The 17,001-nt window shown below is 43.9% G+C and overlaps 1 protein-coding gene across 1 annotated transcript in view; it reads right to left on the reverse strand.

Moving 5' to 3' along the window:
* LOC134909378 (maltase-glucoamylase-like) overlaps window positions 1-17,001 on the reverse strand; it is a 395,541-nt gene that overhangs the window by 375,389 nt on the left and 3,151 nt on the right. Inside the window, exons 2-5 of the mRNA XM_063916182.1 lie at window positions 7,468-7,559; window positions 3,190-3,310; window positions 789-898; window positions 401-555 (exon numbers count right to left, since the gene is read on the reverse strand). Coding sequence (XP_063772252.1) covers window positions 401-555; window positions 789-898; window positions 3,190-3,310; window positions 7,468-7,559 — 478 coding nt within the window. The remainder of the gene's footprint in view (window positions 1-400; window positions 556-788; window positions 899-3,189; window positions 3,311-7,467; window positions 7,560-17,001) is intronic.

Genomic DNA, 17,001 nt, shown 5'->3' on the forward strand with positions numbered 1-17,001 from the left:
ATACGTTTGTTGCTGTATTAGGCCCTCTATGCAAAGGTTGTGAGTTCCCGTTGCTGCACTGTTTCAACACCAGAAAGGCACCCGAACTCGCACACCTAATGTACTGATTTCTGCCTGTATTCACACGAAATTGCTTGCAACCCTATGTGACCCTTGTAAAGTGCAGCTGCTGCTACGATGACTGGCGGGTGCGAGAAATCTGCACACAGTTGGATTGAGCCCATTGCTTCTTCATGATGGCTTAGTTTGTATTTAATAAATGAGAAAAGCAAAATCTGTTACGTGTTATTTGTATGATGACTTTAGATTCAACTATTAAGATTATTGAGGCATAGATGATTGTTAATGTATATTTATAAAATTGTAGAAAGATATGTAAAAGCAAAACTGTATTACTTACAGGACTCTGGCATCCGGTGTTTTCCTCGTAACCTTAATGCCAAAAGGTTTCTCTACCAAATCAACGCTATAATTTGGGTTTTGTTCCGCTGTTCCAGTAAAACTTTTTACATGCTCATGAGGGACTTCAAATCTTTTATTCACAGGGTCTGTTATCTATGAAAATAATTTATTTTTGTAATATTTAAGGAAATTACAAGAGAACACATTTCCTGTTTAAAAAAAAACATCAATTATGCTTCTTACTGCATGATATGACTCTAGTGCCCATGGACCATCTTCCCAAAAATCTCTGAGAAGATGGTGCTGGCTGAGAAGGGTGGATCGGCTTCCCGGAGAAAGCAAGTTACTTACAGTACAATTTTTTTAAGCATTTGTAACAAACAAACCTTAAATCTAAACCGATTTTTGGTCTGTATTTCTGCAGTAAGGTGTAGCTCCTCTATTTCTGTCCCATACACTTTTGGTGAAGGCAGCCTTTTCAGATGAGCATCAAATCCTGCACATAAATAACATATATTTTATTCCTCTGGACAATGAGATTAATTTGTGTTCTGTCCATGCAGAAACTACAGTCAATGCTGCATCCTAATCACGGTTCTCTTTTCAAATTCAATGATACTCAAACTATAAAACATTGTCTTTATTACTACAGTATCATATCCTCCAACATTTTACACATACAAATTGGTATAAATCTGAAAAGACGGCGTGGTCACTAGAAAAGGGGCGTGGCCATCGTTGGAGGGTATGCAGTATATAGTATAGTATAATATATCTGTAACTTCAACCATGCACAGCTGTGCATGTCAGCTGTGCATGTCAGCTGTGCGTTCCAATACTCAAAGCGTTCCTTTCTCTAAGCGTTTTGAAAATGAACACTTAAAAAAACAGATCCTGCATTGGACTGAACTTAACCATCTTCCTTTTTCTTCTCATCCTCAGCATCAAGAAAGAAATCTGGAACATTATGTGGCCTCTCCTCACCTCTGCCATGAGAACACCAGGACCAATGCCTACTACTTCTCTGTCCAAGAACATCATGACTGCCCCCGGGACTACCCCTCAAGCTGAGCAGGGAACTGAGGGACGTGCGCATCAGGACCAGACTTTGCTAGGTCAGTTCCATTGGACATTAGTGTGCACCCCACATTCTCACACCCACCCGCACTGCTCTCATGAGACCAGGACATTTATCTTTTTCACAAAATAATGTTAGTACAGTTTTCCTGCAAATGTGTCTTTCTCTTCTCTTTCTTATTACACGGTACTTCCACCCCACTGTGTGCTATTCCCGTAATGTGTACCTTCATTGGTTGCACACCCTGCCAGCAGTAACCTATGCAGTGCGCCCCACATGGCTGCCTCGGATGGTTCCTCCGTGGGCGGGGTGTGCTTCATTTGGATCTTTCCATGCTGGGTATAGCATACTCTTACACACGTGTCAGTTCTCCCATACATGCATTTGTCCCCTGTATGGCTCATCTCCCACTGTGTAACCTTTGTAGTGCACCCAACATGGCTGCCTTATCTGGTGCACTTGTGGATGGGATGAAAAATGCGTGGACCTGATGTTTTTATTGGAACCCTACTCTGAACTTAAGGACTCTGCAATCTCCCCATTTTGTGTTCTCTTCTAGGGGTGGACTATTCCTCCCTGGGTAATCCTACGCAGTGCGCCTAAGATGGCTGCCGCACCTGGTGCCTTGTGAGGGTGGAATACACAACCCCTGGAGGTTATTACCCAAAATGCCTACACCAATAATGCATTATTCTTTCTGTGTATTTGTCTGTGTGGTTTATCTTTTGATGTAATACTTAAATCTTCTGTATTATGTGCATTGTGTGAGTTCTAGTTGGTGCCGCGGATGGCTGCCTCGGTGCTGCTCTGCCAAGCAGCCTTAGTTTTTAGTCTTACATGTATAATATGTCTACTGTACAGTTGCATATGTGCAGTATGAACTCATATGTGTAATGTTTGTAATGTATGCTACGTTTTTCCTCCTTCATGTTGCTGCTTGGCGATGCATTGTACCACAAAGAATTCCTAGTGTACGTGAGTACACCTGGCCAATAAAGCTGATTCTGATTCTGATATGTTAAAGAAACAATGGCCCTCATTCCGAGTTGTTCGCTCGCTAGCTGCTTTTAGCAGCATTGCACACGCTAAGCCGCTGCCCTCTGGGAGTGTATCTTAGCATAGCAGAATTGCGAACGAAAGATTTGCAGAATTGCGAATAGAAATTTCTTAGCAGTTTCTGAGTAGCTCCAGACTTACTCAACCATTGCGATCAGTTCAGTCAGTTTCGTTCCTGGTTTGACGTCACAAACACACCCAGCGTTCGCCCAGACACTCCCACGTTTCTGCAGAAACTCCTGCGTTTTTCCCAGTAACGCCAGAGTTTTTTCGCACACGCCCAGAAAACGGCAAGTTTCCGCCCAGAAACACCCACTTCCTGTCAATCACAGTACAATCACCAGAACGATGAAAAATCCTTGTTATGCCGTGAGTAAAATACCTAACTTTTGTGTAAAATAACTAAGCGCATGCGCAGTAAGCAACTAATCGCAATATAGTGAAAATCGTCAACGAGCGATCAACTCGGAATGAATCCCAATATACAGCATTTAGCAGTTCTACTGTAATAAGGATTACTGTGCAATTTCAGAAACAAACTGACCAAACATGATGGACATACAGGAAGAAGAAGGTGAACTGATCCTACTGTACTGAAGAGAAAGTTGAATGATTTGGTATACAGCACATCAACCTGTAGTATCATGTTTTACCTTCTGTGGTGGCAGTCCTCCCATGAACAACTTCATAGCCATGGCTGTGTGTATAGAAACACCACGGTGCAGTGTACTCATTATAAGGCACCCAACAACATCCTCGTTGTTTGCAGGCCATCTGTTATCATAAACAACAATGACAAAAAAATTACACAAGAGGACATAAAAGCAAATATCACTATCATGGATAATGCAGGCAGTATTCTGCTAGAGAAAGGTCTAAGAATCAAACCTGGTGACACATGGGGGTATATTAACAAAGATTTGTGTTTTTGCCGTTTTGAAGGGTGTTTGAACTCGAATGGTATCGGGTGCATTTTACTGCAACTTTTTGAATCCTGATACGATCATTCACTAAGCTGCCGAGTTTTGCACAATCGTTTTTTTCCGATGTCGATGTGATTCGTAATATCAGGCAGTGTTTTACGGGAGTGATGAGTAAAACACTGCCTGACAAAACACAAGGAATCCCGGCCGGATCTGTGAGATCCGTGCAGGGCTTCATTGTGTACCTTAAAAAGATGTTTAAAGTCTTAAAAAATCTAAAAAAAATTGCGTGGGGTCCCCCCTCCTAAGCACAACCATCCTCGGGCTCTTTGAGCCAGTCCTGGTTGAAAAAATATGGGGGAAAAAATTACAGGGGTTCCCCCATATTTAATCAACCAGCACCGGGCTCTGCGCCTGGTCCTGGTTCCAAAAATACGGGGGACAAAAAGCGTAGGGGTCCCCCGTATTTTAAAAACCAGCACCAGGCTCCACTAGCCAGGTACACAGCCGGGGGACACTTTTATACTGGTCCCTGTGGCCCTGGCATTACATACCCAACTAGTCACCCCTGGCCGGGGTACCCTGGAGGAGTGGGAACCCCTTAAATCAAGGGGTCCCCCCCTCCAACCACCCAACCAGCCTTGGGCTCTTTGAGCCGGTCCTGGTTGTAAAAATACGAAGGGAAAAATTACAGGGGATCCCCCGTATTTTAACAACCAGCACCGGGCTCTGCATCCGGTCCTGGTACAAAAAATACGGGGCACAAAAGAAGTAGGGGTCCCCCGTATTTTACACACCAGCACCGGGCTCCACTAGCTAGAGAGATAATACCACAGCCGGGGGACACTTATATCTGTATAACTAGTCACCCCTGGCCGGGGTACCCTGGAGAAATGGGGACCCCTTAAAGCAAGGGGTCCCCCCCTCCAGCCACCCAAGGGCCAGGGGTGAAGCCCGAGGCTGTCCCCCCCATCCAAGGGTGGCGGATATATCATGTGCTAGAAAGGGAGAGGGGTCACAGACAAACAGCAGACAGAGAGGGGGGTTGCTTCCCCCCCCCCCCCCTGGTATCCCCCCAGCATACTAAAAAATTACCTGTAACCATACCTGAACCTATCTGGTAATAGAATTTCAGAGAATTGATCACATGCATCTGCAAAGACATGTTTAGCTGATAACTGCTGATATCAGAGAATCCTTGACATGGCTCAGCAGCTAAACATGTCTTTGCAAACACATGTGACCTATTCTCTGAAATTCTATTACCATATAGGTTCAGGTATGGTTACAGGTAATTTTTTAGTGTGCTGGGGGATACCAGGGTGGGAAAGCAACCCCCCTCTTTGTCTGCTGTTTGTCTGTGACCCCTCTCCCTTTCTAGCACCTGATATATCATTATCTACAGGAATGATAGAGCAACTGCCACTGTTTGTCTGCATGTGTGAGAAAGGCATTGAATAGGAGCAGTATTTGGAAGGCGTGCTGTTCCTTGTAGTGCTAATGGGACATCCTGGGGGTGGCTCCCGGGTAAGTTAGCGCTCTATCTGGATGCCTTTTAGTATGAGCCTTTATCATGAAGCCTTACTGTAGACAAATCACATGGCCCTATAAGGGCACTGCTATTATGTAGTGTTAGGACTGCTGATATTGGAGAAGCCTTGATGTGGCTCAGCAGCTAAACATGTCTTTGCAAATGCATGTGACCAATTCTCTGAAATTCTATTACCAGATAGGTTCAGGTATGGTTACAGGTAATTTTTTAGTTAGCTGGGGGATACCAGGGGGGGAAAGCACCCCCCCCTCTCTGTCTACTGTTTGTCTGTGACCCCTTCCCCTTTCTATCACCTGATATACAATTATCTCCAGGAATGATAGAGCAACTGCCACTGTTTGTCTGCATGAGCTTTAAACCAGATAAGCACATTTGTGGAGTTGTGTTGGTGATTATCTTACCTTTTAAAAGCCATAAATGTGGCAGGTGAGCTTTAAACCAGGTAAGCAAATTTTCTCCTATGAGATAGCAGTTGCCAGGTTTCCAAAAAATCTATGTGAAAATGTATGTGATAGAGTAGACTTGCAGTGAAATTGGGTCCCGTGAAGTGGGCTACAAGCTTAAATGCAACCCCATTGTTTATCCAGTTGTATATTAAAGCATTTAGATGAATGAAACTACTAAGAAGAGTGCAGGGTTCTCTGTATATGAACTTTGTAACAAAATAAATATTTCTGCAACAAGGGTATCATTATTGTTCTATCTATCTAGAAGTTGGAAACTTTCTGTAGTGTGCAACTCATGTCCCTCACCCAACTAGAAATCCCAGCAATCCAGTCACCCAACTCCATTTTATGGGTATCCAATAGGCGAGGTTGTGCAATAGTGTGGTGCCTAACAGTTGCCTGACCCCTATTGTTTATTATTATATTACCAGTTATTAATATAGCGCACACATATTCCGCAGCTCTTTACAGAGAATATTTGGCCATTCACAGCAGTCCCTGCCTCAGTGGAGCTTACACTCTATATTCCCTATCACATGTACATGCACACACATTCATGCTAGGGCTAATTTTGTTGAGAGCCAAATAACCTACCAGTATATTTTTGGATTGTGGGAGGAAACCGGAGTACCCAGAGGAAACCCACGCAAGTACAGGGAAAATATACAAACTCCACACAGTTAGGGCCATGGTGGGAATTGAACCCATAACCTCGGTGCTGTGAGGCAGTATTGCTAACCATTACACCATGCATACTGCCTAATGGACCCCTAATGGACTCTGCTTCTTATATTATGCACCAGTGCAGTATGCATTCTGCTTTCTGTACCAGTCATAATAATTGACTCAATTTTGTATAGTTGTTACTGGAATAAGTTTGGCTTTAAATAATAGCCAACATAATGTGCCCAGTTTTGCATAATTGCCATTAGACTAAGCTCCAATTGGTGCTGGTGTGTCTTGTGAAACAGAAACAATACAGAGCAACTTGTTGTCGAACATGGTTATAATGAGATAAAGCAATGTTAAAGCAATGGAAAAGCAATATTTCTAGGGAATTCCTGCATGAAACCAAAGTGGTTGCTGTGCATATTCCAGGGGTTATGTTTAGTTTGGTGCAATCTGCGCTTAAACCATAACTGTAAATTTGCAAATAAAAATATAATACACAGTGAAAGCACTACAGAGATGTCCCAACAGTTGTCCTTAGGTGCACAGTATCTTTAAACTGAATCTCCATATACTGTATATAAGCTTTCTCTTGGGCATAATACACACTCTTTAGACTAGTCCTTAACAGATGTATATTCTTCCTCTCAGTTCCAGATATTAGAAAATTAAAAGTGTTAATATACAGTAATGTAGTGTGTAGAAACATACTTTAAAAAGCTTTCAATAGCCAATCACATACTGTAAAATCACTTATTACAGCTTGCTAAAAATAGTGGAATTTACTTCTTTGTGGACCATATACATGATACAGCATGGCAGGTAAACCACTAAGGACCAAGATGGAACATGGGTAGAAGTCCAAGCATATTCTCTGAAACACAAGCACAGTAGGGAGGTCTTGCTAGATCCACCCATCTGACGCTTTTCGATTTAAAATAAATCTTTCGCAAGGTGAGTGTAAGTTTATAATCACCTAATATTTATTTATTTATTTGGAAACTATAATGAAGAATTACACAATTTGAAACTATGATAAGTTGGCAAAATCACAAAATGTGTCCACAAGAAGTGTGGGTAAAAAAGATCTCTTTAACAAGCAAACACATACAAATATTTATTATTATCACTTGAATGAGGGGTGGAATAGATCAGGATCATGTTAATAGGTTATAGGGCACTACAAGATTTCTGTTGTAAACCGTGCCACCAGCATAAAGGGCACTTATACTGCTTTCAACTCTAAAACCCAGCAATCTAGAAGTGCAGCAGAAATGTGTCAATTCAGAATGCTGTGATAAAATGGAAGAGTTAATAACCTTTGCTTATAGAAAGGCTTACCTCAGTAGCTACTTGGTTTGGAAGGCAGTCTATCCTGTTATTGACATTTGTTTCAGGGCACTGTGGTACAAATGGGGGATTCGTTGGTGTTACTGTGCAAATAAAGAAATAGGAATAAATTAAACTTAATTATTGCATTTCAGTTTGAAGCTACTTATTTTCTTAGCTTTATCGGAAATCTTTAAAGAAAGATTATAGTAAAGAAGTCGACTGTATCAGGAGATAAGGGTTCTATCCTCTGAGCTACTCATTTCTTAACGTAATCACATAAAAAAAATAGAAACAACAGGAGACATTCACTGTCTTACTTAAACCAGAAACAGCATAAAGGGAGAACTGAGATTATTAAAAAATTATCTTGTAAATCTACGTCGGGGAAAAATAATTAAGGAAAAAAGCTATAAAAATTAAAGTAACACTAACAAATATATTTATTTTGGAATTGCTTCAAGAGAGAAGGAGGAAAGGAAAGTACATTTGGAAATGTATATAGTGATATTAGATTTATCAGTAATATCTATATGTTTCAGTGTTAGAAATTGTCCAAAAATATATGTGGCTTTGCTTATTTATTGAAATGTTGCAATAATGCAAATACAGTATAATAAGCGAATCACGTGCCTGTGAATCACACCATACAGTACTTAACCATCCAGTGGCAAACACAGGATTTCTAAAGGGGAGTTTCCAAATGCAGTCCACAATTTCCTACTCTGCAGGAGTCTGGGGGAGCGGTAAAAGAACCCAGTAATGATCCAGGATATTAATGTAAACCTTTTGTCTTTTTAAACACAGTATGGAATACAGTATTAATATTTAACACTATATATGGTCTATAGTAGAAGCTGTATCAAACATATTTAAATAGTCTAAATAAGTGGCCAGGAAAATGTTAAACATACCATAATAAATAAAAACACAGATATAATAAAACCAGTACTGCACTTTCTAAGCACACATTTTCCCACCTTATGGTATGGCTCCTGTCTCTTTTTCCTGTTAGCTACTCTCTGATCCAGTGCACTGATTGAGCACTCAGATCCACACACACAGTAAACCCGGTAGAAGATGCTGCTACCACTGGGCATATGCAGCAGCTCTGCTCTGTCCCTTAAACTGCATGATGTGGTGGCAGCTCTAGTAATTTTATTATATACCATTGCTATTGTTGTCATAATTTGAGCCACTTGCCAAGAGGAGGGGGGTTTCTGGGCAACCAGAAACCCCCCCTGCGTTTGCCTATGCCATCCAAGTAAAAACATTTGTACTCATCCTCTGCTTTCACCATTCATAGACCACATTCCTTATTCACATTTGTGGTTTAACCTTTGCCTTTGAAGCTTGCCATTTGTGAACACCATTCATGCTAAATTTGTATTTTTATATATTATTAATTTGGAACACTTTAACCCCTTCACTACTGACAAGTGGGATTTGTCTCACAAATGTAGATTAGTGCTTATATTATATTGTACACTGTTTGTATCAATACTGATTGTATTAATATTCTACACAACATTTCTCAAGGGGGATACATAGTGAAAACAATGTATTGTTATACATCAATGTACAGTATGTTGAAAATGCAAGGTATAAATATTGTTAGCTTATACATCATTTGTGTATCTTTCTCATGTACTAAATACTATGACCTGTGTGAACCAAGAAATTACATGTTTTTTAATGTGACATTTAATAAAGAATATATTTTATTCACAAAAGAGTGCCCCAACAAATACTTCTCTATCTTTTTTTTGGACACTGGATACTGTATGTCAGGGATCATGGGCTTTCTTCACATAGCTGTCTTGCAATAAATTGGGGAGGGGGACACAGAAAAGGAGATTTATGGTAGACTTACCATTGTTAAATCTTTTTCTGCGAGGTGCACTGGATTCCATAGGGAATAACATTGGGGATGTAGAGTTGGATCTTGATCCGAGGCACCAACAGGCTAAAACTTTGACTGTTTCCAGGATGCACTGCACTGCCTCCTCTATAGCCCCACCTTCAGGCATGGAGCTCAGTTTTGTTAATCAGTCCAATGCAGTAGCAGGTAAGAGAGATGGTAGACGTTAGTCACATGGAACCACATTCTCACAACAGGAGAAGGGACAAGCGGCTAATGCCATGCAAACCCAAAAAAGCTAAGTGCATCAGGGTAGACGCCCTGTGGAATCCAGTGTACCTCGCAGAAAGAGATTTAACAATGGTAAGTCTACCATAAATCTCCTTTTCTGCAGTGGGGTACACTGGTATTCCACAGGAAATAACATCACGGATGTCCTAAAGCAGTTTCTCATGGGAGGGGATGCACTGTAGCGGGCACAAGAACCCAGCGTCCAAAGGAAGCATCCTGGGAGGCGGAAGTATCAAAGGCATAGTGTTACGATCCTGATGCTCAGGACAGGGGAGATCTTATGTAGTGAGTCCTGAGCACCAAGACGGAATGCTGGGATTGGGAAATGGGAAGGAAATAGCCCCTAGCACCCTACCTCCGTTGTCTTACCCGTGTTATCAATTCACGCCTGAACGACTATGGTTTCTTGGGCCCATGGCAGCCGCGTTTGAAGGGCGGATTAGGTCTGCCCAACTCCGATGCCCCCTCAGGTCTTAAAGAGAGACAAGGCGTGAACTGAGACAGGGTAATAACAAGGGGACCTCTAACTGAAACAACCACGCTATAAACTACCTAAAAACTAAACTTATGTGCGGCACGCCGCCAAAGGAAAAGAACTACAAAGAAACCACTGTCCACTCCCCTACATGGCACCGCCGAGTTCTGCGGAGGACAGTGAAAGCGGAAACCTCCGCAAATGCGCCAATTCACAGTAAAGTAAACACTAAGCGGCATAGGCCGCAACACGCGGCAGAAGCCGCTACTCACGAAACCGGGCGAGAACTCCAGATGACAAACAGGTTTGCAAGGAGTAGAAGGATTCCCAGGACCGGCTTCGGACCTCCAAAGTACAAAAGGGCAGGGAGCAAGATCCACCAAACACGGCTGACAGGAACAGAGTTCTGCAAGGCAGGAACAGCATACAAGAAGCTATCACCGGCGGGGCTGCAGTGTGCTGGCTCACATAAAAAGGCCAATAACAGGAGGGCCAGCAGGACCAGCCCCCAGACCCTAATTACTAGTTGCCGTGCAGCTGCCCTGCTGCACGAGCAACCAAATTAACTATTCTTAGCAACGGGGAACGTGGTCCACCTGTGGCGTCCCCGTTGCTATGCACCCGGCGGCCCTGCATGCATGGCGGCCTGCGTTGCCAGGGACCCGGCGGCTATTGTGCGCACGGCGTCCTGGAGTTGCTAGGCGCCGTGCGGTGGACAGGGAAGGAGAGAGGTGCGGCGGCCGTGACCGCTGCTCAGTCAGGGCACGGCCGAAGACCGCCACGCCTAACACATAGAACCTGATTCACAGAAGACCATGTAGCTGACTTGCACAATTGGTCAGTGGACGCGCCACATTGGGCCAGCCAAGAAGGCCCAACCAACCGAGTAGAATGGGCCTTGATAGCAGCAGGATCTGGGAGCCCAGCTTGTGCATAAGCTTGTGCAATCACCATTCTAATCCACCTGGCCAAGGTTTACTTATTCGCAGGTCAGCCACATTTGTGAAAACCAAAAAGTACAAAAAGGGAATCTATCCTCCTAATGGAGGCAGTCCTCTCCACATAAACACGAAGAGCCCGTACCACATACAAAGATTTTTCTTTGGAAGAGAGACCAGAAGAGGTGAAGGCTGGAACCACAATCTCCTGGTTAAAGTGAAAAGATGATACCACCAGGGTGAATAACCTGGGTGAGTTCGAAGAACAGCCCGGTCATGGTGAAAAATCAGAAAGGGTGGACGACAGGACAAAAGCTCCTAAGTTTGTCACCCTCCTAGCAGAAGCAATAGCCAACAGAAATACAACCTTAAGCATAAGGCATTTAAGGTCCACACACTCAAGAGGTTTAAATGGAGACTATTGCAGGGCATTCAATACTACAGACAGATCCCATGGAGCCGCAGGAGGGACATAGGGAGGCTGAATCTGTAGGACACTCTGAGTGAAAGTGTGAAAGTCAAGAAGAGACACAATTTTTCTCTGAAACCACACTGGCAGATATATGAACCTTGAGGGAGGCCAGATGAAGGCCCAAGTCTAGGCCTTGCTGTAGAAAAGCCAACAGTCTGCATCATAATTCTTAGCAGCACACCAGGTGAAGTAAGAATTCCATACCCTGTAATAAATCCGAGCCAAAGCTGGTTTTACGGGCTTTCAACATAGTTTGAATGACTGCCTCAGAGAATACTTTTGCTCTCAGGAGTGATGCTTCAATAGCCATGCCATCAAAGCCAGTCTGGCCAGGTCCAGGTAGACATAAGGGCCATGAACGAGGAGGTCTGGGCATTGAAGAAGTAGAAGAGGACGCTCTATTGAGAGATCCTGTAGGTCTGAGAACTAATGCTATCTGGGCCACGCTGGAACAACTAGAATTAGTATTCCTCCTTCTTGCTTGAACATCCATATTACCCTAGGCAGGAGTGACACTGGAGGGAACACGTATGGCAGCCAAAAGTTCCATGGAATTGCCAGTGCATCCATGAACGCTGCTTGAGTATCCCTTGTCCTTGCTCCGAAGACTGGAACTTTGTGATTGTGTTGAGATGCCATCAAGTCTACATCTGGTAGTCCCCACTTGTCTACTAGGGGTTGAAAGACTTTGGAATGAAGACTCCACTCTCCGGCAGGCATGTCCTGATGACGGAGGAAGTCTGCTTCCCAGTTAAGGACTCCCCAGACTGAACACCGCCGATATGGCTGGCAGATGGCTTTCCGCCCATTGGAGGATTTTTGACACTTCCATCATTGCCATGCAACTTTGAGTGCAGCCTTGATGATTTATGTATGCCACCATCATGGCGTCGCCTGTCTGTACCTGAACAGGCCTGTTCTGAACCAGAGGTAGGGCCAGTTGCAACGCATTGAACACTGCCCGCAATTCCAGAATATTTATCGGGAGGAGAGATTCTTCCCTGGTCCACCGACCCTGGAGAGAGTGCTGCTCCAACACCGCACCCCAACCTTACAGACTGGCGTCCGTTGTCAGGAGGACCCACTTGGAGATCCAGAAGGGACGGCCCCCGCTCAACTGTTGGTCCTGTAGCCACCAGCTCAGTGACAGATGAACCTCTGGAGTCAAGAAGATCATTTGAGAGCTGATCCAATAAGGCAGACCATCCCATTTGGAAATAATTACTCTTATAATAATTGCAGAGGGCAGTACTTGCATTGCCGAGTGTACCAACACTCTCTAGTGAGAGAGGAAGCATCTGATCTTTTCCTGAAGTTTCAGGACCTTCTCCGGAGACAGAAACGGTCTTTGGCTTTGTGTGTGTGTCCAGTAGTGCCCCCAGGTGCACCATGCTATGAGCAGGGGCCAGTGAGGACTTCTTCCAATTGATGAACCACCCGTGAGCTTGTAGGAATTGGACCAACATCTCCAGTTGACTGAAAAGGACATCTTGGGAGTTTGACAGAATCAGCAAGTCATCCAGATATGGCAGTATCCTGATTCCCTGACGACGGAGGAATGCCATCATCACGGCAGTGACCTCAGTGAAAATCTGAGGTGCAGTGGATAGTCCAAATGACAGAGCCTTGAACTGAAAATGAAGGTTGCCAATAGAAAAACTCCAGATATTGCGAATTGGCAATAGGTACGTACAGGTAAGCATCCTGTATGTCCAGGGATACCATATAGTCCACGGGTTCCAATGCCAGCACCATAGAGCGCAGAGTTTCCATACGGAATTTGGACACTCTTACAAACTTGTTCAATGATTTCAGGTTGAGGATAGGCAGGAAAGACCCATTTGGTTTCGGAACTAGAAACAGGGTCGAATAGTATCCTCTGCCTCTCAGGGACAGCGATTGTACAACCAGGTGTAGAGCTTTTGCTTTTAACTGATCCAAGGGGATAACCACTGAAAGGATCTGGCGAAGGGGGGGTCTCATGAAAGAGATTGCGTACCCATAAGAGACAATTTCCCGTACACAGGCATCTGAAGTGGTCTTTAACCAGGACTGGGCAAACTGTAGAAATCGGCCTCCCATCCTGGGGTCCTCCAGGGGGATACCTGCCCCATCATGCAGCAGTCTTGTCTTGTTTGAAAGCAGGCTGACGGGCGGCACAGGATTGTTTAGATTTGGGCTTAGTGGTTTTGGAAGTACGAGCCTGTCTCGGGTATGCCTGACCTTTTTTTTTATTTGGAGGTTGAAAGGAATGAAAAGTGGTACTCTTAGCCTTCTGAGCAGAAGGATTAGTACCTGGGAGAAACGCAGTCTTGGCAAGTCAGTCACAATCTTATTCAGATCTTCTCCAAACAGGATGTCTCCCTTGAAATGGAGTACCTCCAAGGTCTTTTTAGATTCCAGGTTCACCTTCCAGGACCTCAATCACAGAATCCGGCGAACAAGGACAGACGTAGTAGAAGCCTTTGCCACCATGACCCCTGCATCAGAGGCCGCCTCCTGAATATAGTGAGAGGTTGTGGTAATATACGACAGATATTGTCTGGCAGTGTCAGAAAAATCCTGTCGTAGCTCCTCCTCAATTACCTGAACCCATGCTTCAATTCCTTTTGCCGCCCAAGAGGCAGCCATAGTGGGTCTATGTACAGCACCGGTAAGAGTGTAAATAGACTTCAGGCATCCCTCCACACACTTATCTGTTGGTTCCTTCAGTGAGGTGAGGTGACAGGCAGAGTAGATGACACCACAAGATGGGCGAAGTGAGAGTCCACTGGCGGTGGAGTTTCCCATTTCTTGCTCAACTCCGCAGGGATAGGATAACGAGCTAGCATCTTTTTGGACAGGGAAAACTTCCTGACGTATGTCAATTAAGAGGTCAGAATGTGGTAAAACTACTTTAGCAACCTCCTGACATTTAAACTTATCAGGTTTCTTAATGTCATCATCAATTTTGAGAATCAGCTTGATAGCCTCTACAAGGTCAGAAACATCAACCTGGGTTGCAGATTCCTCATCAGAAGCAACTGTATCAGTATCTGATGGATCAGTATATTCCCAATCTTCATCGGACAAATTATTTGAAATATTAGTGGATTGTGAGGAAGAAATGGCCCGCTTAGATGACCCCTTGGCCCCAGAGGGATGTGGGTTGGACTTTCTTCTAACCAAAGTCTGATTTAATTGCTGTAACTGGGTAGACAAAGTATCCGTCCATGGCGGATTAACTACAGGGACAATATGTGGCTATAATGGCACAGGAGGCCCCATAGGATGAGTGAGACACGTTACAAGCATAGTCAGCATATTTGAAAAAGCTGCCCAAGGTGTGTCTTGATTGACCACAGATGCCACAGACTGTGAGATGTATGACCCCCAGCACCTGAACCAGCAGCTAACATTCCCCCTACTGGTGAATCCATGATTACAGCACTGCATGATGCAGGAGCATCCGAGGATGTCCCACCCTGTGTAGCAGACATCATGTGGGATGTAGCCTTAGGATGTAATATTACAATATAGCCAGACAAATACAAAAAAAACAGCATATAATCCCCTGTGTTTTGTGACAGTAAATACAGAGCACAAACAGGAGATATAAGTGGTGTGGGGTGACTGAAAAACACAGTGAGAAATAAAAAGAGTATACCCTGTGTAGTACTATATATTATATGAGACCCTGACGCACCTAGTTCCCCAGGGTACAGAATATAGTGGTAACAAACGTTTGATACACAAGAGTGGAATCCACACAGCAGCTATAGGCACACTCAGTCACAGGTACAATGCAGGAAGTATCACATATAACAATAAAACTGCACTGGACTAGTAATTACATATAGGTATGTATGTATACAGATATAACAATGCACAGTAAACACTGGATGTATATCACAGAATACTTGTACTAAATATTCAGATAGCAGTACACTTGTTCTTAACTAACACTGTCTAAAATGACATGTAGAATACTTAAGTGTCTGTAAATGCACAGCACTGATGATACAGGTGGATTTACAGAGAAGACAGTGCAAGCAGTCCCAGAGATCAGCCCAGCTATGTAATGGTGTCAAAATCTCTTCAGGGAGTGAGTGAGAGAGAGAGATGCAGCACCAGGGCAGGAACACCAGTAGTAGATGGCACCCGGAGCTGGGGGAGGGGCTACAGGTCAGTGCCTTATCCCTTCTGCTGGAATTCACCACCTATACTGTGCAGCCTTTTGCAAATGGATTTTAATAAATCCGAACTGTGGCTCTTGCCCTGGTGGATCTAGTGGGGTCCATGTGAGACACAGTGTCCATGCCAGCAGCACAGTCCATCTCCTGGGCCAGCGACCGGGCAGCGATTTACCTTACCTCCCCCCTTTTAGTGCAGCCACATGATCCTGGAGAATAACAGTGGTAGTGCCTGAAGAAAACTGGTGTGTCTCTGCTGCAAGTACCTAGGAACCAGGCCGTGGTAGTATGCAGCGCCGCTGAGCGAGGTGATGGAGCCGCAGCACAGCATGTCATAAAGACATAGAAAATGCTGTGGCCCTTGAAGTCTTCTAAAAAAGCTCTTTTCAGGGCTGCCTAGCGCAGCCCCACCTGTTAGTGACCTGCACTGCAGGCACCAACTTACAAACTGAGCTCCAGTGCCTGGAGGCGTAGCTATAGAGAGGGAGTGCATCTTGGGAACAGTCAAAGCTTTAGCCTGTTGGTGCCTCGGATCAAGATCCAACTCTACACCCCCACTGTTATTCCCTGTGGAATATCAGTGTACCTCACTGCAGAAATTCCATTCTCCTAAAGGTGAAATTGTATTCTTTTATTACTACTCTTGGCCCTTGTGACCAGCCCTGGCCATTACTCATTTCTAATTCTTCTAGCTCTCTCTGCTGCTTTTGAAACTGTTGGTCATTCTCTTCTCAATCAAACACTACAATACCTTTAAGACACAGCCCTTTCTTGGTTCCTATCCTACATAACTAATTGTTTCTTCAGTATCCACTTCTCTGAATCCAACTCCTCTTCACTACCTCTTTAAGTTGGAGTACTGCAGGGCTCAGACTTAGGTCCTCTGCTTTTCTCAATCTATACTTTCTCTCTTGGTAAATTAATCAGCTCTTTTGGATTTCAGAATCATCTGTACGCAGATGATACTCAAATCTACCTATCCTCCCCAGATTTGTCACCACCTGTGTTGGGCTGTATCACTGCATACCTCTCTGCTGTTTCATCTTGGATGTCATCTCACCACCTCAAACTTAATATTTCCAAAAGGTTAATTATATTTCCACCAGCCAATAGTAGTTACTAACATGATATCTCTATCACTGTTGAGAACTCGACAATAAATCCTACGCCACATGCTTGCTGCCTAGGTATCATCCTTGACTCTGAACTGTCCTTTATTCCCCACATTCAATCTATCTTAAAATCCTGCTATATGCATCTAAAAAACATATACAAAATATGACCATACCTTACACAAGACACTGCAAAAACGTTAATCCATGCTCTCATTATCTCCC

This window comes from Pseudophryne corroboree, chromosome 4, assembly GCF_028390025.1.
Source record: "Pseudophryne corroboree isolate aPseCor3 chromosome 4, aPseCor3.hap2, whole genome shotgun sequence".
NCBI classification, from domain to species: Eukaryota; Metazoa; Chordata; class Amphibia; order Anura; family Myobatrachidae; genus Pseudophryne; species Pseudophryne corroboree.